Here is a 21,329-nt window from a genome sequence, read left to right on the forward strand (position 1 = left end):
CTTGAGTAAAAGTTTGAATGCAGTACTTTGACTTGTAAAAGTATTTTTTAAACTGCAGTATTGTACTTCAGTACAGTAACGTTAAATGTTGGCTTAAGTCTTTTTTTCAAGGGCATATAAATGAGGATTGTCATCAAAAACTGCTCCAAAATTACAATTCTCTACTGCCCTGCGTTACTTGTGTAAGAAATATAAAACCCGAATAAACCTTTTAGTTTTCATGAACAGCGATGTCCTTGAACGCCTCTAGCTTGCCGTAGTTCTGGGGGGGGGGGGGGGGGGCGAGGAGGAGGATGTTGTTGTTAGCTTCAGCGGTGGATGAGAACATGCAGTAGCCCCACACACATTTGGATATTATAAAGGTAGTCAACAGTCATGTCTCAGTATTTACAATGTATAACAACTGTATGTCTTAGCTGTATTCCCTCACGCTTTTATAATGTAGTAAATCATTGACTAACGTTACATTAAGTGGTGTAACGTTTGTGTCGCTGGCTAGCATGCTGTTGTTAGCTTGCTAACCTACTGGCTAACGTTAACTGTAGGTCTTACTCTTACTTTACAGTTCAAGTTAATTTTGTTAGAAGTCATAGTTCGTTGGTCTGCTGATCTTCTTGTTTGCCTTTCAATCTAATTATTATGGAGACACGAATATATGCACTCTTAGAACTGTTAACTACAGCTAGGCTAACAACAAACAATGATTTTTTGCTAGCCGACCAAGTTAGTTATAAGGTCGTTTTTTTAACTGTTATGCAACTGTAAAGTTAGAGTTGTTGTAACGGACTAACGTTAACTTTGCTTGCATTATAACGTCAGATGTAATTGTTATCGAAACTCCAGATGTAGCTAATGCGACTTGTGATGATAAAGTCCTGCACCAAGTTAGCCAGCTGTTAGCAAGCTAGCTAGTTTAACACTTACCTCTGTTGTTAAAGTGCGTTGTGCTTTTCGTTTCTCTCTTATTTTGTGGAGATTTCTCAACTCTCTGTCTAACTTAAAAGACAACTTGCCCTTTTCAGTATGTGCATGGTGAATTAATCCCAACACGAATCAAACTGTCCCCAATCTGTGTCCCCTGTCTGTTTTCAAACAGTTATACAACAGGTGCATCAGTCGTTAATATCAGAGTAATTTGGTGTCTTTCACTGTCCTTGCTTGCTCCCCCCCTAGAGATTGAGTGGCTGAGAGGGAATATGACCCATAGGTCATACTGATATTATAAATAGCTGCCCTGTGGTGCTTTGGGAGTGAAGATAAATGGTGATGGAGGTATTGTGAGACATGTCATAATGTCATACAGGATGATGGAATCTCCAGACCTCACTCATGGTCTTTATTAGACATTCTATATTAAACAGCTGCTGTTTGACTGATTAATCACCCGATATGGTAAAGGTAAGAGAGCTGTGCATAGACAGCCGAAAACAAAGCACTTCCTTGAATTATAAGAAGAAAGCCCCATGTTGAAAAAGAAGCATCATGTTTTGGTCAGGTTAGCTTTCTTTAGGTCAAAGAGACCCAAAAACCAGGCTTAATCATTGTACACAATTATGTACATGATTCCTGAGATTTGTGTTTTTCTACCCAATGAAGGCTCTTGTAATAGCATTTAGGAAATGATCATTTTTCTAACAGGCCAAGTGTTGCACCTCCTTTTTCTGTCAATAGCTAATCAATACCCCCATCAGAGCCTTGTCAAATGTTGGCTGTAGGAAGGTTAGAGTGCCAGCTTGTTCTAGTATTGCATTTGTCTTTGCTACCAGACACATTTGAGTGAGAAAAAGTACAATTAAATGGCATTATGTCCTCTAACTGCCAATGAGATTGTTGCTTGAAGAAGGTATATGTGGCCAAAACACTGTATAAATAAATAGGCTAATTCAATTACTGGACTTTCAATGTGCATCTTTCTTTTCTCTTCATTAATTGATTTTACTTAATTTTGAACCAATAACTTTGCTGCATGTACATCCTTGCATCGTCGTTTTTTAAGCCACAGGGGTGTCTTCTCTAGCCTTTGACCCATGGGTGGTGTTAGTTTCCCACCCTGTTTGTGAACGTTCAACAAGTCCAGACATAGCTCTGGTGCTGCCTCCTGGCCACAGAGTTGCTCTATCAGCAGACTGGAATTAGACCAGGGTCCAGGTTGAACTCTGCTGACATTCTGACTGTGGTACAGAGGCATGTTGTTGAATAGTTAGGTGTGGTTCTTGAGAGAAATGATGAGCTTTGAGCTCCCTCCTCCACTGTGTTGGTTTGATGAGTCTGAATTGCTGAGAGCTCAGAATTATTTTTGATAATCACAATATCCAACTAAGATTGAACCACAGTCACCACACCATCTATATTATATTTATAATTCAGAATGGTTTTACAGAACATTGTTGCTTTGTCCTTTTGTAAGCTGTGATTGACGGGTCCTTTTTCCTTTGTTACATTCTCTCTAATGACAGTAATGGGCTGATTCCCACCTGTGTTCAAGATGGCGAGAGACAGAAAGTGCATCCTCTGTGAAACAGTCCACGCCTCCAAGCAGGTAATTCCCCCTCAAGCTTGAGTACTGTAGGATTTGAGCCATTCAGGAGCTCAGGCTACATTAACACTGGAGTTACATCTGACAAAATGAATACTAAGGGGTTGACCAATATTCAATTCAGCAATATTGTATAATAATTTTGTTGGGCTTTGTATATGTACTTTTATGTAGGTTTATTATACATATTTATAGATACCCTTTGCACTCGTCAATTGCTGTCTAAAGATAATCATGTAATACAGACAGCCCTGTTTTCATTTGTGTGACACTTCTTTTTTTCACTTCAATTGGGTGTTTTAATGGTTTGTTTATCTTAAGATGAAGGACAATTATATCAGAAAAATTAAAAATCACCAAATGCGCTGCGCTACATTACACAATAACGTGTTATTTACCGCTTAACTAAACAAGGCTTGCTATTTCATGTCTATCTGCAGGAGATGGATGAGCACATGAGAAGTATGCTCCACCATCGGGAGCTGGAGAAGCTCAAAGGCCGGTGAGTTGTTGGTTCAGTTTCTCCAACAATAAACAAAATGCACAGATATTATGTAATTATATATCATGACTCTGACACACAGATTTCTTTTTGCAGAAATTAGTTAAATAGAAATGTTTTGTTTCTCAAATAATATTTAGAACAAGATCTAGGACATATTTTACTATCATAATTTGGACTATGATTTTATTCAATACACACTTTTTAAATGAATTAGTAGTGTCAATGCAGAAGGTCTGCATTTGTTTCAAGAGTTTTGTCCAAATGTATTTGGGTCATGAGGCGCGTGGGCACAAAGGCACGTGTTCATCACAGTTATCGGGCAAGTGGATATATGGGCAGCTGTCTCAACCGTGGCAAATATATTTAGACACAATCTCTCCCGGAACAACAGGCATGAGCGATAGAAGGCAACTGGCTATCTTGTGACTCCCATGTAGATTAGTAAAAAGTATGTGGCCTGTCGCTGAGAGCGAAGTATCTGGAGTGGACCAAATACTAATTAAGGACCTGAGTTGTTGCTAAGTAACTGGGATTTCAAAACATTGAAACAGTGGGAAACAGTGTGCCAAGATATGCAAAGATGGCATCTTTACAAATGTGATGGTAAGGTACATTTGGAGAAAAGAAACAGTATGCAGCATGTGCAAGGAATTATAAAAGAAAAGTTATAGTTTTGCAAGAGTGCATGGTGATTTAGATTTCTGTCTGTCGAGGAATGGGGTGGCTGAAGCTTTAACTACAGCTTGATACAGCTCTATATGTGAGGTCCATGCTTAGGAATTCATCATTACTAATTTAGGTTGCATTTCTCCCACCACTGCAGCTGAGAAATAACGTGTCAAATAAATAAAAGTAACCCTATCTTACTGATGAAAATGGCAGCATGCCATGACACAGATTTGACAAAGAAATCGAGAAGGAGCCAGCAAAGTCACTGCCCCGGATCAGAATTACAGGATGACATACTTGGGAGAGGTTTTGAAGTGGCGGCTATGAGCAGCTGCACAAGGCTCCAGTTACGCAGGCTTTGCTTGGGATTGGTCAGCAGGATGCTCAGGCCTGTTCTAATAACACGTGTTGGCCTGAAAGGGGGGTGGGTCCATGCTCTCAGAGAGGAGTGGGAGGTGAAATACAGACATTGCCTTGTGTAGAGTCTCAGAGTGCAGCGGACACCATCATGAAAGAGCACTAGGCTGAGGGCACTGTGCCTCTCTCCCCTCCACGCGACCCAGTGCTGTGCTGCATGGCTGCTTGTGGTGGCTGGACATAAACAGCTAGATTAGCATGCTGCCTGGATCCAGCCTGGCTGCTCCTCCTGCCCTCGCCCTGCCACCCATGGCCTCCTGAAGAAGAAAGAAGAAAAACAAGATCAGGACGAAAAAGATTTTAACTTTTTTGTTTTAACGAGAAAATTACAAGTTAGCTACCTCCTGATCTGTGACAGATAGAGAATTCGGACAAGTAATCTTTTAAGGATTGTTGAGTATTCTCCTCTCCTGATTTTATTTTGACTTTAAGTAACAGAAAGTAGAGCCGGAGTACGTCGTTGCAGGCTCTGCAGGCACATAAAAACAAATCAGACTAGATCAGGACAATGCCTGAAGGAACGATTGATCGCCCGCTCTCGCCTTCCCTCCCCAGGGACTGCGGACACGAGTGCAGAGTGTGCAAGGTAACGGTGGTGAGCCTGACCGATTATGCCAGCCACATTTCCAGTCCAACGCACAAGCAGAATGTGGAGGCCGCAGAACAAAAGTATGCTGGGAACGACCGTGAAGAGGACTACTTCGACCAGGCGTTGGTGGACCTGATCGAGAAGAGAAAAGAACAGATCAGGTAAGACAGTCATGCTATCATTGCAGCTGGGAGAATAATAGTCAGTAATGGTGCTTTAAAAAAAATGTAGTAGTATTTACAAAAAGTAGTTTTTTGGACCAAAAAAAAAGTTGTCTAATGCTTATTTATCAATGAAACATGCATTTTGTCAAATACATTTTCTTTTTAATGCTTATAATAAACTGTTAAATTGTTTGTATTGCCAGTATGAGAAATTACAGTTTTTTTTTGTAGAACAAAACATATTTCATATTTGTCAACATGGCATGTAATCAGAAGTCCAGCACCCATAAGAAATGTTGCAGTTTGTAAAACTCAGCAGCTGGAAATATTTCCATTACAATAGGAACACTGATCTATGTTTGTTATAATGTTGTTATGATTTAACCGTAAATGTAAGTGATAGCTCGCGAGTTTGTCGTATGTGTGTACATACTCCATGTATAGGCACATTTTAGCTCAGTGGTGCTCACAGGCCTGATTTAACTGCGGCTTGACGTGGAGCTGCTGCTGGAGTCGTATGTCAGGACTGCAGCCTAAAATAAAAGCATGACTGCACACACAAAGTTCAGACACAAGTTTGGCAAAACACTACCAAAAAACCTTCACTCCAACACCAAACACAAGACTACAAATATGCCATTTTTGGCTTGACGCACTAAGTTGACCTCACTGTCCTACTGGGAAAATTAGCAAAATGTCTGGAGCAGTTGAGAAAGTGGGTTATGTGTCAGGACTGTTGAAGGCAAAAGCATTCAGCTGTCAACCGGTCATGTGCCAGATCTTTTCCCTCTGCGGTCAGTGCTGTAGGTCACACTGTGAACTAATCCTTGACACCTGGCAACAGTAGGCCAGTTTTTAAGTCTTGTTAAACAATTTCCAGTTTATCTGAAATGCAGTTGCTGCAAGCTGTCTGAATGTATCTGAAAATGCAGTTGCTGCAAGGCTCCTTTGCTGCAATGCTTGCAGCAAAGGAGCTTTTAACCTGCCTTAACTCATTTTTTAGTCACTTGGGGCCAGCAGTAACAAGCTGTGAACAAAATGATTTATACATGTTATATCACCTTTTACGGTATATACACATCTGTCCAATCATTAATGAAAAACAGCTGGCTGTTGAGCACAGTGAGAGTTAATAGAAACAATAAAGTCGTGGGCCTGCAAACAAGTAGAAAATTAATTAATTCGTTATATATATATATATATATATATATATATATATATATATATATTTTGATATCTGTCTTTTGTCTGTAGAAAAGAAAAGGAGGCCGCTGCTGCAAAGCTGGCAAAAGAAGAAGAGGCTCGAAGGAAAAAGGAGGAGATGAATCAGAGGTTAAAAGAAGCTAAGGAGCACTACCGGCTGCAGTATGCCTTAAAGCATCAATCGCAGGGTTTTGGTGGATCCACTCACCACAGAACTTGGTACAGGAGCAACCAATATAATGCCAATGCAGACGCACAACCCTGGCAGCACAGTAAACAGGGAAAGAGTGCCACCTGGCATGCTCAGGAGCCTCCCAATCTTCAGAAGTTTGGATCTGGGGAGTTTGGTGGTGGAAGCTTCCATAGCCAGGAAGGTTTGGGCAACAAGCAGTGGGATCATGGTGCATTTTCTGGCAATCAACGAAGTCGACTGCCTTGGCTCAGCAATGGAGGCAGTAGTAACGGGGTCTATGGTCGAAACAACATTGCCCAGAACCATCAAAAGAGCCGGCCCCTGAGCCTTTTAGGGCCTGTTCCTCTGTATCCCCCTCCACCCTGTTTTTTTGGCCAGGCTCTTAACCAGTTTCAAAATACAGGCAATGGCCTGGGAGGTCAGCACTGTGATGGGCTTCAGAATGGGGAGGGGCAGACAGCAGAACCTGACCACAGCAGCAGTAAGAGCTCTAAGACCTTTGGTAGCAATCCAAAGCTGGACAAAGCCTGCCGCTGGTCGCCCTATCCTGTCACAAAGGGTTTTGAATCCTTACCCCACAAGGATACCAACCCAAACTCATCAGAGAAGTACCCCAAAGTCCCCAAACCCCAGAAACAGGATAAGGCGCAGGAAACCAGTGCTTTTAACAGACAGTCCCGACCTGAACAGAAACCGGGGCAGTTGACTTCAAGTGGACAAAGTATGGAAGAGAAAGGGAGGCATAAAATGAACCCCAAAACCAAAACAAGAGAAAGGAGTAGCAGCGGCAGTAGAAGCAGCAGTGCTCAGACAGACACCCCCCAGAACGCCGCATCTGGTCCCTCAATTCAGAAGGCAGTTAAGCCATTGCTACATAAAGATTGGAAGATGTCCTCACTTCCTGGTCTCAACGGTGGAGCTCAACACAGCATGGCCTCAAGTGAAGCGCACGCACAATCAAAATCAACCGCAAAACCGAGTGGATTCAGTTCCCAGGCTCCACCTGTTGGGCCCCTTCTGTCATTGCAAGAACGGCAGCTCCCAGAAACATTCAAGAAAGCCAGACAGATTGTGTTAGAAAAGAGGGGCTCTTTGGATAGCTCTAGAAACAACAGGATGGAAATGACCCTGCACATCGTGGAGGAGCAGCAGAGGGATCATGTACAGAGTCAGATTGGCATGAACAAAGAAAACAGGCAGAATGCAGCTAAAACAAATCTGCCTGACTCAGCCAGGCTGGAAAAGCCTGCATTGCAATCTTCAGACAGCAGCCAGTTTCTCCAATCATTGCAAGTCAGCACTTCTACCACGGAGAGCTCCGAGCCTGCAGCCTCCTGCCGGGAAGACGAGGAGAACAGGAGGCGAGTGGAGAAGGAAACATGCCCAGCGGCCCCAGGTGAAGCCATGCAGGCTGTTGAAGCCGGGCAGAGCTCAGAGAGTGACACCTCCAGAAGTGGTGAAGCTCAGACGGGCTCAGGGTCAAACACATCGAGTCTGTCCAAACTTGACCTGCCTCCCGTCTTGAAACGTGACCTGACCAAACACATCAGCACCAAGAGTAAAACAGGTGGCCATGAGCCCAACCTGAACATTGCCAGACGGGTGCGAAACCTGAGCGAGTCGCGGCGAAGTGACACAGAAAAGGACTCGGGGCTCAAACCAACTGTGCGGCAGCTCATCAGCTCCTCCGGGTCTCGACGCAATGTGAACTGGGAACAGGTGTATCAGGAGGTCAGGAAGAAGCAAGACAAAGGCAAAGGCATGCCGAGGTGAATGTTTGATCTTACATTTCGAGTTTGATGCATTTCTTTTTATGTTGTTTTTGATTTCAGCTACTTCAAGCTCATGTTATGTCCTGTCTGTCCTCTAGGTTTGGGATAGAAATGGTGCCGATAGAGCAGGAGGACCAGAGCCAGGAGGAAGAGGACATTCCCCTGCTAGAGGGTTTCCAGTGGGAGTCTATGATGGACAACTCTGCCTCCCGAAAGCGCTCCTTATCCGAGAGCAGCATCGCCCCTGCATCCTCTCACTCCCTGTTTACATCCCTCATGTCAAAGGAGACGGCACAAAGAGAAGCCCAAAGCTCAGAGCAGCAGGGATCCTCCGTTTCTCCCAATCCCATATTCGCTCAAGGGAACAAAGACAATCAACGTCAGCAAGAGGTGGAGCAGATGCTCGGCCAGTTTGAGGCTCTAGCACAGAAGCAGCCAGACAAGCTAACGTCTGCGACAGTGAAGGCCCTCCAGCGGTCTGATTCAGTGCTCGGCGACAGCAGTTCGGGGACAGAGCTGTACGACAGCCAGGGAACAGGAAAAAGACGAAGAGCTGCTGGGGTGAGTGAAGGAAACGGCGTTAAAGGGGAACTCCACCGATTTTACACATTAATGTCTGTTTAAAGGTCTTGGGGAGTACTACTGCACGTGTAAAAAAAAAAAAAAAGTTGTATATTGAGGGAGCGTAAAGTCTGATAAATACTACAAGTTTGAAAATGAAAACAAATCTGGTGCTGTGGAGTTAGGAAGAGGTGAGACCTCTGTAGCCCGCTCCTCATCTCTGCTTGAGGCAAGAGGCTCGAGGCCACATTAGCCGTCACGAGCATAACATCTAAATATCCTACCAAACTGTCAGTGGTGGAGTTGCATTGTGGGTAATGTATGTGCAAGGTTTTGAAAGGAGGAGTAATGCATGCAATAAAAAAGACTATGTCAATTGTTTCTCCTTTTGTAGGACGTTCCAAGTGCAGAGACGTCTTCCTTGAAACACAATAACAAAAGAAGGAAAGTCAAATCCAAAAAAGGTTAGTGTCTACGAGTTCTGTTGCATTAATGAGGTCACGTATGTACTGTATTGTTTCACTTTTTGAGAGTAAAATGTATGGTTTTCTCTGTAGTATATTATCTCTGCTAATGTAACTTAATGACCCTGGTGGAATGATTTCACAGCTTCAATCTAAATCCATTTTAAGATAACCAAGACGACGTGAAACTTTAGGTTGTGCAAAGCTACCAATGGTTCACAAGTATACTTTTGGCACCTCTGTGCAGAGCGTTTACAGATCGACCAGCTGCTGGCTGTGTCTCTGCGGGAGGACGAGCTGAGTCGCTCCCTGCAGACTGTGGACACCAGCCTGATCCAGGCCCGGGCTGCGCTGGAGGCCGCCTACATAGAGGTGCAGCGTCTCATGGTGGTTAAACAGCAGGTGAAAAGAAGTCGCCATCTTTTGAGTTGTGGATGTCATAAAAGCACTTTTCACTTTTCATTTTGATTTGAGAGCTGGTTGCTGTGTATGTGTTTATATACACTCGTGTTTGTGAGTGTAAGACAGAGAGGCTGTTTCTCTCCTGGAGAGTTGCCTAGTTTTTGGGGCCAGTACATTTGAAGCAGATGTCCACAGTTTGCTGAGTCTTTAATGGTACCTGTGTGTACATTGTAGCTGGGTGGAGAGAGCCTCTTTTCTCAGAGAACCATGATGACATATGTAACCTTTTAGTAGGGTGTGTGGGTAAGACTGGATGAAAGTATGGTAGTGGTAGTATTTGGTAAATATCATGTATAGTCACTGGCCCTTATTTTTCTTACTTTTATTTTCTTAATTTTAGTGCAAGTTTCGTCATGTTCCTAAGTCCGTAATTAAGATATTATACTATATATTACCTACTAACAAGCATTGTATGATTTCTGACTTAGATGACTGGAGAGATGAGCACACTGAGAAACAAGCGCATCGAGTTACTGAAAGGAATGCAAGGTAAGGAGGACATGTCTTAGTATGAAACGCATGAAAATGTTTTAATAAATGGTGACTTTCCTGCCATTGACTACATTAGAGGTTACTACTACTATAACAAACTATAGAAACCACAGCATATTAGAAGTATTTGACCATAACACAAATAGTTATCATTGGAGTTGACATAGCACACACATAGTACATCACATTTTAAGCTCTTGAAATACTGAAATAAACTGTTTTCTTGTGCTATTTGTTTTATACAGGTAGTTTGGAGGAAGCACCTCAGGTCAAACTGAAAGAAGAAAAGATGGATTCAGTAGACGCTGAGCCACACATGCCCTCCTCCATTCTGCTCTCCTCTGACTCTGCTGCCCCCCCCAGTCCTGGTCCTCCTGCCGAGCGTGCCTCCCCTCCCTCCTACAGCCTTCCCTTTATGCCTTTAGTTATCAAACAGGAGCCTCTGTCTCCTGTCCATGTCAGCTCAGAGCTGGACCCTGTGGACAATATAACCCACTGTGCTCACAGCACGACTCCCGAGCTGCCTGTCGCTCCTGCTGCAGCCTCTCCGCCAGGTAACGTCATAACGTTATATTTCAAGAAACGTAGCAATGTGCTGGTAAAAAAAACTAGTAAAAAAGAAGACTGTTATCTAGAAAACATGGATGTAAACATTGCTGACTCTAAAATATTGTTTTATGAGAAAGTTAGACCCCAAAGATATGTTGCTGATTTTTTAAAAATGTATTTTATATACTTTGTTTAAAGACAACCACATAATCCTGTGGGGCTTTACCCTTAAAAACATATACCTCTGCCAAGACTACCTAGTTCCAAAATTTAAATGTATTACACATAGCAATAGACAAACATGAGATTTACCTGCCAGATTCTTTACATTTAGATAAGTGTGTCAACTCAAGGAACAATGGAGAAAATGCTAAAAAAAAAAAAAAAAGTCCTCTTAGTTTCTGTTCATGTCATTTACTTTTGCAGTGTACTGATCAATGTGCATCTGAAACTCTTGCAGACCCCACCCTTCATTTCCAGCCATCTTCTGAAAGAAAGCCGGAGCTGTACCAAACTAACACAGAACACAATTGGGACAACTTTGCTGAGCCTGCAGACTGCAAGGAGAGCTTGTCAGGACTGGTTGAGACAATGGAAGAGTCCATACAGGCAACTCAAAACTCTCTTACCTCTTTTCCTGACTCCAAAACTCCCATAAAGCTTGTCTTGGCCAGCAGGAGGGGCTCCGAGGAGGGGAGTGTTATTGACTGTGCAGCCACACAGTCCTTTGAGCCCCCCTCCATCCTCAATCTGCCTGCCTCTCCATCTGAACTGAGGAGCGGAAAGCGTGTAAGGAAGCTGAAGAAGAGGAAGGTGTTGAAGAAGGCCCAGGGGACGGAGCAGCCCGAGAGCAGTGACACCGAGATAGATGGAGAGGCCTTGAGGCCGAGGTGGCTTCGACCACGCAGGAGAAGCTCCCAGGTCAGCACCTCCACTCTCCCTTCAGAAGATAGAGACGGCGACATGAACATGGAGGGCGTTGAGGAAGCCTCCAGACGGCTGTTTCCGACCATCAAACTTCAGAAAGAAGACCCCAAATCCCCCAAACACATGGTGGAGCTTCCCAAGGTAGCCCGTGCCGAACTTCCGCTGAGCTTGGATTCAGAAGAAAGCATGGAGGTCACAGCCGGTCAGCAGCCCCACATGGCCGCCCTGGTTCCAGCTTTCCCTCCAGCCCAGCTCCCAGACTCTTCCAGACCCGAGCCGCAGAGCCTGGCCTGCAACGAGGTCACCTCCACCAGTGACATGGATGTGTGTCGATCCTCTGAGAGGTAAGACCCATTCTTGACTTTTGGAAACAGCCGCTGACAAAACAATCTCAACTCAAGGTCCACTTACTTGCTTGTTCTGGAGCTTTCAACTTTATCACAAGGTGGAAAGTCTGAACATCTGCACTTCCATGGCCACTAAGCAAACCATCTGCTGATGAGGACTGTGGGATGTGCTCAAAAGCTTCAGAACAAGCAAATAAGTGGACCTTTAGTTGACATTGTTTTGTCAATGTTTGTTGTACCAGTTTTACATTTAAAATTATATTAAAGTGGGAGTGAAAATGTCAATAAAAGTGACAAACAGTTGCAAAAAAAGATATCTTTTTCAACATTTATTTTACCTTTTATTTAACCAGGAAAAGACTCCTTGAGATTAAAAATCCCTTTTTCAAGAGTGTCCTGCCAGAACCTCACTGCTTTTATTTGTCTTGTGCTGTTCCCAAAGACCAGTTATGATCTTTTGTTTGAAGTCTAATCACAGATCATTTTCTTCACAGACTAAACTAAGATAAAATCACTCATCATTTCCACCTTTTCGCCCCACAGTGACATTCCGTTTCCCGTCACGTTGCCTACGATAACGAAGACCTCATCAGGTATGTTTACGTCTGGAGAGTTGTTCATGTCATAGGGGTCGGGTTGTGCTCCAGCAGCACGAGTTCATACGACATGCGGAGTGAAAAACCAGCCGTCGTAGAGAGGGGGGAGATGCAATATTGTGTAAATATATGGAAAGTGACAACATTCTCTCCTGGAAGACATTAATAGTGTTGCTCTTGTTTGATCACAGTAAAAGTGACATAAAGAATTCTGTCAAGAATTTAAAAATAAGAGAGCTGTAGAGAGAAGTTCAAACACGGATTTCTCACCTCAACACAGTGACCAGGTTTATTATAAACCGAGTAATAGTATTTTTTTTAAATTAGTAAATAAGTTTGCTTTTCCTTATTTTGCAGTGATGGTAACACACCACCCGCTGGTAGTCTTGATGTTTGAATACATAACCAAACATAAAATCATACCATCTTCTAAGCAGCCAGAATTACAAGTGTCATCCATCTTGACTAGGTTAAAATAGACTCTCTGAGTGCCCAAATTACTATTTAAGGGAAAGATATTCATAGAGCTGTTAGTTGACTTTCAGTGACGCAGTATGAGCATAATAAGTGCAGTGATGAATGGACCCAACTTTCTAAGAATGTGTATATTTAACCTGAGGCATCATTTAAATGTCCATCCAGAGAAAAACATAAGAAACTACACTTGGAACATTCTTGGTAGGACATGTTTTAGAGGACATTTGCTGATGTGTGATATGCTTTGATGACCAACGTGACATAATATTATATTTCGGTTTTGTAAATTGATTTCTTTCTGTTATATATTATATATATTACAACCTGGAGAGAGTTTATTTGTATTCGTCAACTCTATGATCCTATGAATTTGTTATTTTCATTTAAGCTATAAATATAATAAGAAGTATTTTGTGAGTGAAAGTCAAAGTGAAATGAAAGCATTTTAAGTAATATACATTTTTACAAAATGCTCTTTATCTTTGTGCTCCTGTATGTTTTTTTGTGTGTTTCCCAGATGCGTTCTCTGACCACGGTGAGGATGATTTGCCCACTGAGGGTGTGTTCGAGGGCCACCAGGAGGCGGTGAACGCCATGCAGATCTACAACGGGCTGCTGTACACGTGCTCCGGAGACCGGACTGTCAAAGCCTTCGACCTGGTGGTGGGTGTCGCCAGGATGTCGGGCCTTTTGTTGGACCCACAACTGTGTTATTTCCTATTTTCTGCAAATGCAACAACGGAACCAACTCGTATCTTTTGTTGTTCTTGTTGCAGAGTCATAAATGTGTCGGTGTGTTTGAGGGTCACAGCTCCAAAGTGAGCAGCCTGTTGGTGTCGGCGGCTCCCAGCCTGCATCATCGCCTTTATTCTGGTTCCAGTGACCAGACCATCTGCTGCTACAGTCTCAAGGTAAAAACACATATCTTCTTTTTAGCGTTTAATCACAGTAATATTTGATTATCCATTATCTCAATGAATGAATTAGTCCTCCTCTGTTTGATCTGGTCAGATGCACATTATAGGATTTTTTGAGTAATGCGTTGATTATTAACGGGACAGTTTTTTTTATTTTTTATTTCCTGAACATTTCTTTTATTGTTACTCACATTTGTCTTTATTGTGTCATTTTTGTTGTTGATTTGGGCTCTTTTTATTGACCGTGAATTGTGTAGCCATATTTATGAAGCACGTTTCTTTTTAGTGTACACCATTGGAAATAGAAGAAGAGTGTCATGAGGTGTTATTCTTCACTCTACTTTTATATGTATAATTGGGACCATATTTTGTTATGTGTTCACCTTAAATCGTATCCTTTTCTTAGACTGTTGCAATTCAGTGCTTCATAGCACAAGTGTAGTCAGTTCACTTGATGTTGTTTGACGTCTACAGACGCGAGAACTGGAGCAGCAGTTCTCTCTGTCAGACCGAGTCCTCTGCCTGCACAGTCGATGGAAGATTTTGTTTGCTGGTCTGGCAAACGGCACAGTGGTGACCTTTAACCTCAAGGTGAGAAATTCAGTGTACCCATTATATTACTGCAAATGTAAGGCCGTTATTCCAGGCTCCCAGAGGAGTTGCTGATGATAAACACACTATTTGGAAATGTATTCATCTTCTTTCCTCAAGTTGTTGATGTGTTCTTTATTGATGTGCCTTTTTTTTTTTTTTAAATAACTAATACAAATCTCTTGACTAAGTTCCAAGTACTTGTAGCAGTTAGCCTTTAAACCTGTGACATACAGTATCATTCAGAATAAAAAATGTTATAGTTATTGACTTTTCCACCTACAACAAGTGATAAATTAGAGAAACTGAAATAGAAAATGTTCAGGGGACAGAAATAGCTCAACTCACCTTTCAACCTTTTCCTTTCAGTATTTTGGATATGAACTAGGGCTGCAACGACTATTACTATTTTTTCAAGTATAAATGCCAGACAATTCATGACTACAGCTTCTAAAATGTGAGGATTTGCGGCTTTCCTTTTCTTATGTGGTCATAAACTAAATACCTTTTGGTTTTGAACTGTTTTATGATGTCACTTTGGGCATTTCTTTCACTATCTCTTGACATTTTAAGACCCAGCGATTACTCGATTCATTGAAAAAATAATCTGTCGTTAAATCAATAATAAAAGCCTTCCCAAGAACCATCAGTTGTCCAGGTGGAGAGCAGCAACCGTTTGCTGCAGTACGTTGTATGAGTCAAGTCATAAGCTGTCTTGAAATGTCAATTTGACACATTTACCTCTTTGCCACAAGTGGGAAAGAAAACTAATTTTAAATGCATTGTGTCAGAAAATGTATTTACCCGTGTCAGCTAGCTTTGGAAAGGAAAGGCGGAAACAAGGGACGACCTCTATTAAGACGCTTTCATTTCTATTTTGCAATTATTTTGCGTAGACAAACAAGCAGATGGATGTGTTTGAGTGCCACGGGCCGCGAGCCGTGAGCTGTCTGGCCTCGTCGCAGGAGGGAGCCCGGAGGATCCTGCTGGTCGGCTCCTACGACAGCACCATCAGCGTGAGGGACGCCAAGAACGGCCTGCTGCTGCGCACACTGGACGGACACATCAAAACTGTGCTCTGCATGAAGGTATCAAAACTCATGTCCATGTAAGCATTTGAAAAACAGGAAGGTAAACGACTTATAACTCATAATTCTATCAGCGATGCCAACATTATGTGAAAATCTTTGTATTATCAGTGAAAATAATTGTAAATCTGTTCCTATGTCAAGTCTCGACTATCTTGTGTTTTAAAATAGGGCTGCACGATATGAGGAAAATATCTCATTGCGATTATCTTGATGATTCACGATATTGGAGGGAATAATCATTTTTTGTTATTTTCATTGAACAATATTAATATAAAAAATGATTATAGTGTGATTTTTGCGCGGATCTGTAACAAAGATGTTTTCTTTAGTCTGTAGGATAGGGTTTGTAGGATGAGACGGATCTGCAGCACCACAATACTTCGTTCAGAATGGTTTGACACATATTTTCGATAAATTGTGCAGCCCTATTTTAAAATGTATGGGAGCTGAGGATTTAATTCCTCATTGTTTCTCCCTCTCAGGTGGTCAATGACCTGGTATTTAGTGGATCCAGTGATCAATGTGTCTACGCACACAACATCCACGTGAGTCATCCTGTTTATCTCTTAATACATAAGGATTTGATGTGGCAATTTTATCAAAACTGAGGAGAAGCAGTTGAATTACAATTAACAATGTTTGAGAACCTTTTTAATGTACTGTACGTACATCACATTTTGTTTTCTGTGCCACTTGTACAGACAGGAGCACTGGTGCGGGTCTATAAGGGTCACAGTCATGCTGTCACCGTGGTGTCCGTCCTGGGGAAGGTGATGGTGACCGCCTGTCTGGACAAACTGGTCCGCGTCTACGATCTACAGGTCTGAATCCCTAAACAATACGTCTTTACCTACTGAGCAATTTGCTCATTTACATGTGGGTGTGAACGCCTTGTCATCACGTTTTCATGAAAATCTGAAAGGATTTCAACCTGTTCTTGTCTCCACAGTCTCACGACCAGCTGCAGGTCTATGCTGGACACAAGGACATGGTGATGTGCATGGCTATCCACAAGAACATGGTGAGAGACCTGCTTTTTCTTGGAGCTATATGCTTGGAAAACTGTGAAATTATACAAGGAAATGCCTTAGTAGCACCTATTAGACATCATCAAGCCTAACCGTAGCCCATTAGGGAATAAACTCATCTGATTGGCTCTCAGACATGAGGAGAATGTTTACAGTTATGATCTGTCACCTGTTTTTGCATTAAAATGCGTTTAAATTAAATTATAACCAGCTGATTGGCCGGGTTAGCTCAGTTGGTAGAGCGGGCGCACGTGTGTAGAGGTTTATTCTTTGACGCAGAAGGTCCAGGGTTCCAGTCCGACCTGTGACGGTTTCCTGCATGTCTCCCCCCCACCCCCCTCAGCTGTCCTATCCATTGAAGGCAGAAATGCCCCAAAAAAGTAATCTTTAAAAAAAGAAAAGAAAATTAGAACCAGCTGATATATTTTTTTAACCTGTGATACATGTATACAAGTTTTAGAAGACATAAGCTTCACGATCTGATCTCAACTATTTGTGTTCATTTTGTGTTTCAGATCTACACCGGCTGTTACGACGGCAGCGTGCAGGCCGTCAAGCTGAACCTGATGCAGAACTACCGCTGCTGGGTAAGACGAGGGACGGGGAGCAGAGCCCAGAGGGGACATTTGGGGATCAAGAGTAGATCTGCAAAGATTAATCGATTAGTTGTCAACTATAAAATGAAACGTCAACTCTTCTTCAGCTTCTTAATTTTTCTAGTTTCTTCTGAAACTGAATATCAGTTGTTGTTGGACAAAACAAGACATTTCAGGACATCATCTTGGGCTTTGGGAAACACTGATCCATATTTTTCACCATATTTCTGACCATTTTAGAGACCAAACAACTAACTTAACTTTAAATTAATCAGGAAAATATTTGATGGACAATGAAAATAATCGTTAGTTGCAGCCCTAATCATGAGAGATTAATGAAAGATGTAAGACGCCATGTAGCTGGATTTCATTTTGGTGTATTTAGGCTACTATAATAGTAGAAATCAAGATAATTCAGATGACATGTGCCTCTTTCTGAGGGACTTAACATCAAACCCTGTGTTTAGATTTTAAAACATTTCTGCTGCCACCAAACTCCATTATCACAGTCATGGAAAATGTTGACATGAAGTACGTCTTTGTTTGTCCAGTGATGCACAAGTATCTTAAAATAATACTAATAATAAAAAGCAAGGGAGCACCAGCAGCCGTCTCGTGTTTATAACGGTATTAAACAAGTTTTAATGTGGACTGATGTTGATGATAATGTTTTCCCTGGGTTCATCGAAGACTTAGGTGCGCAGATTTGGTGGAGGGGTTTAAGGGTCTTTCCTCAAGAAAATGTGATGTTTTTCAATAAAAACAAATATGCAATTCCACATAATTTTGGACCATTATTATCACCATACCTGTGTCTAAAACTTTGGAAAAGCTAGAGCAGATAATACATAAATAACTCTTAAAAAGCTTAAAGACAAAACTTGCTAAAGAAGTCTAACTACAATCAAGTTTTTGGATCTTTTTCAAAGTTTTTTTTGCCGCATTTTACATTCATTCAGCTTAGGTACTGACAAACACGACTCGGGTGCTGCACCTAAGACTTATAATGGTGCTCGATGGTGTTTTAAGCCCCCAACGCCGACTTCAAGGCACCTAACCATTGCCTAATCCTAGTGCCTTCCAGGCAGCGCTGCCTGAAAGACGACGTTGGGGGCTTAAAACACCAAACACCTATAATGGTAGGGGAAAAAACCCTGGTGTGTCAGTGTAGGCATTCCTGCAGTGCGCTGGTTCCCAACCTTTCACGCTCGAGACCCTCTAAAATGAAGCACTGTCTACTTGGGACCCGTTGTTACCTCTTGTACAGTCTTGCCTAATAACTGCACTGCGTTGTAAACCAAGCAGCAGGGAAGGAGAGCTGATCCTGTTGAGCCTCTCCGATCCGCAGACCCCCTGGGTGGGTTCCCTGGTTGTCACTGATGAACGGTGTCTTGTGTTGACAGTGGCACGGCTGTTCACTGGTGTTCGGGATGATGGAGCATCTGCAGCAGCACCTGATCAACGACCACACCGGTGCCAACTCCCAGACGCTGAAATGCCGCTGGAAAAACTGTGAAGAGTTTATCTGTGGACGCAACAGCTCCAAGCAGGTATAAAATGAATGACATTGTCTTTTTAGTACGTAGAGGAGTACATCTCTTTTTTTTATTTAAAAGGGACAACGCACATTAATCAACATGAGTACAGAGTCCAACATGTAAATGTGCCAGATTTAGTCATACAGGCTAATTTTCCTCTGCAGTCCCTATTTTATTTCTTTGAAATGTATTTCAAACATGTAAAAGAAAATAGAAAATCAGGTCATACAGAAAATAAAAAATATAGATAACATAGATATGTATGCAAACATAGATATGTCATAAGAAAACAAAACGTTTTTTCCTTCTTTTTTATGTCCAAAAAGGAGTGGGATCCCTCCCCTTCTCCCTAAAACATTGTTACTGAATTATCAAACTTCCAAATATTTTACAAAATACTTTTTTAAATGTATTTCTCATATATTCATATCAATTTTACATTATAATTTCTTGCATATTATTATTATTATTATTATTATTATTATTATATATTATTTTACCCAAAATACCCATTGATATGTTTTTAGTATCAAAGATATGAATTCATTCAGAAGTTCAAAATAAATGAACAAATAAATATAGGCCAGGTATAGGTTTTCGAGCTTGATTTAGAGGATGTCTCTCTGTGTGTTGCAGGGCATGCTGTTGCACATGCAAAAACATGCTGAGGAGACTGAGCTGGAGCCTTAAGGGCTGCTGGTGGGAACATTGTTTTCTCCCTGAGCCCTCCCTCCCTTCCCTGCTATCTTTACCCCCCCTCCTCCTCCTCCTCCTCCTCCTCCCTGTAAACCTCCCATATTGGGGGGGGGGGGGATGATGTTGGGACCCACTTAACCTAGCAGCGCTCCTGACGAGTGGCGTCTGACGACTCCATACTTTTTGTTTGGTGTTGGAATCCAACCATAATACAATCGTGAAAGGAGGGTTGGTTGTGCCGTTGTTTTTTTTTTTTTTTTACGTTCTACAAAAACACACCTCTCTCTCTCTCTCTCTCTCTCTCTCTCTCTCTCTCTCTCTCTCTCTCTCTTTCTGTCTGACCACTGCAGTTCCTCTACTCACTGACCAAAGTAAGACAAAGAAACAGGAATTTTGTTGATTGAAGAAACTTCAGTGTTGCCGGTATCAGAGGGATTTGTTAACGCTTTTTTTTTTTACCGATTAATCGTCTTCCAGGTTGGTTGGCCACCATATGGCATGGGCTGAGAGATGTTTTTGTTGTAGTGCAGTTATGATGTGTCATGTTGAGCAACCTGTAGTTCTTTTTTACTTTTCTTTTTTTGAGTTGCTAATATTCACTCTATGACAATGAGTGATGAAGTTTTCAGTCTCCCGGGCCGGTGTGTGATTACTTGTTTCGAACAGAGTTTCCTTGAAGTGACTCAAATTTTTATTTATTTTAGTTGTTTTTTTTTGTTTTCAGAAAAAAAATTTTTTTAACACGCATCTTCCTTTTGTTTTGTTCCATTCTTTTTGTTGTTGCTCAGTGATATTGCGGCGTCGAGGGACTTTGGTGCAGTTGCCATTTGAGAATTTCCATTTGCAGTGATAACAGAGCCAAGACAAGGTGATAGTGTGTGTATGTGTGCGCGTGTGCATGTGCGCGTCGTCCTACACGCGTTTATCGGTGTGGTTTTTAATTCTTCCTAAATGTCAACAAAGTGGTTCAGCCTTGTTTGGTGAACCCTGTTTTCCATGACTGAGTGTGCTGTATTGTTTTTTTATGACACAATTTCCTCCCAATGTTTTTTTTGGGAAATTGTAGTTTTTTTTATTTGGAGCATGGAGCAGAAGGCGACAACGCTGTTTTTCCCACAGTAAAGATAGTTTTTCTAAAGAAGTGTGGAGGTGAAGGATGTTTGGAGGAGGTGTTTCGATGGAGGAGCTTGAAGGGAAGAATTAGGACTCATCTCCCATGCCATACCTCATCCCCTAAAACAGGCGAGTTGGTAACACGCAGCCACTTTTTTTAAAAGGCATTTTCAACCAATTTTAACCAGTGTGAAAGCCCAGCCGACGCTCTCTTTGTCAGACTTTGGTGTGGTTCCAGCTCTCTTGGTTGTGTCCTCTCTCTGTTGAGGAGTCCACAGCTGCCATCTTCCAAACTCTGCTCATTCTGCTCGTTGTTTATATCTGAGAAAAGCGTGCACTTCACTTCTCTTACCTGGCATTCCTGAGTTTCTTCAAGTTTTTCAGTTATCAAAGTTGTGAAGAGATATTTTTTAAGAAAGTGCAATCTAAGACATTGTTATTATTAATAATAATAATAATAAAAAAATGGTAAAAACCCCTTTTCTATGTCTTCTTCTTTATGGTGCTTTTGATTTAAAATGAATCTCAAAGTGGACAAATATCTTTTTAAACATCCAAAATACCAGTTTTCATCATCACAGTTTTACTCGTAACAGTCGCAGTCGAACCAATAACTACACATTTATTTCTTTATTTATTTGGTTAAAATGGTTAAAATGCAGTACACTCATTTGACCAAAGCCTTAATAGGAAAAGAAAAATTCACAAAAAAGCTCCAGTCCAACCAATTAGCCATATTCTTTCAAATCCATATATCTTAACCTCGAACGTCCGTGTTAAAAACTCGTCAGCTCCACAGTTTTGTTCTTGAATCTCATCCATCCACATGAAGAGCT

General features: G+C 41.8%; 2 protein-coding genes across 7 annotated transcripts in view; one reads left to right on the forward strand and one right to left on the reverse strand.

Moving 5' to 3' along the window:
• The first annotated feature begins 273 nt into the window (after nt 1-273).
• znf106a (zinc finger protein 106a) lies at nt 274-20,971 on the forward strand. Of its 2 annotated transcripts, XM_078277469.1 has the most exons (22): nt 274-362; nt 2,457-2,539; nt 2,977-3,038; nt 4,683-4,877; nt 6,135-8,045; nt 8,147-8,609; nt 9,004-9,073; nt 9,321-9,475; nt 9,964-10,024; nt 10,273-10,581; nt 11,037-11,847; nt 12,394-12,443; nt 13,441-13,586; nt 13,700-13,834; nt 14,315-14,431; nt 15,328-15,519; nt 16,005-16,067; nt 16,224-16,343; nt 16,472-16,543; nt 17,066-17,137; nt 18,550-18,696; nt 19,321-20,971. In XM_078277469.1, exons 2-22 carry the CDS (start codon nt 2,486-2,488, stop codon nt 19,372-19,374), a joined length of 5,259 nt encoding a protein of 1,752 aa, XP_078133595.1. In that variant the 5' UTR covers nt 274-362; nt 2,457-2,485; the 3' UTR covers nt 19,375-20,971. The 2 variants fall into 2 exon arrangements, with proteins under 2 accessions (XP_078133595.1, XP_078133596.1); XM_078277470.1 differs by lacking the exons at nt 17,066-17,137; nt 18,550-18,696; nt 19,321-20,971 and having other exon boundaries at nt 15,328-15,539.
• A 137-nt stretch (nt 20,972-21,108) lies between these two features.
• The window catches only part of capn3a (calpain 3a, (p94)), a 24,605-nt gene continuing 24,384 nt past the window's right edge, over nt 21,109-21,329 (reverse strand). For all 5 annotated transcript variants that reach the window (XM_078277477.1, XM_078277476.1, XM_078277474.1 and 2 more), the window contains one exon: nt 21,109-21,329. This exon is cut by the window's right edge and continues 702 nt beyond it. The gene's annotated coding sequence lies outside the window, so the exon portion shown is untranslated.

The sequence above is a fragment of the Sander vitreus genome, chromosome 20 (assembly GCF_031162955.1).
Source record: "Sander vitreus isolate 19-12246 chromosome 20, sanVit1, whole genome shotgun sequence".
NCBI classification, from domain to species: domain Eukaryota; kingdom Metazoa; phylum Chordata; class Actinopteri; order Perciformes; family Percidae; genus Sander; species Sander vitreus.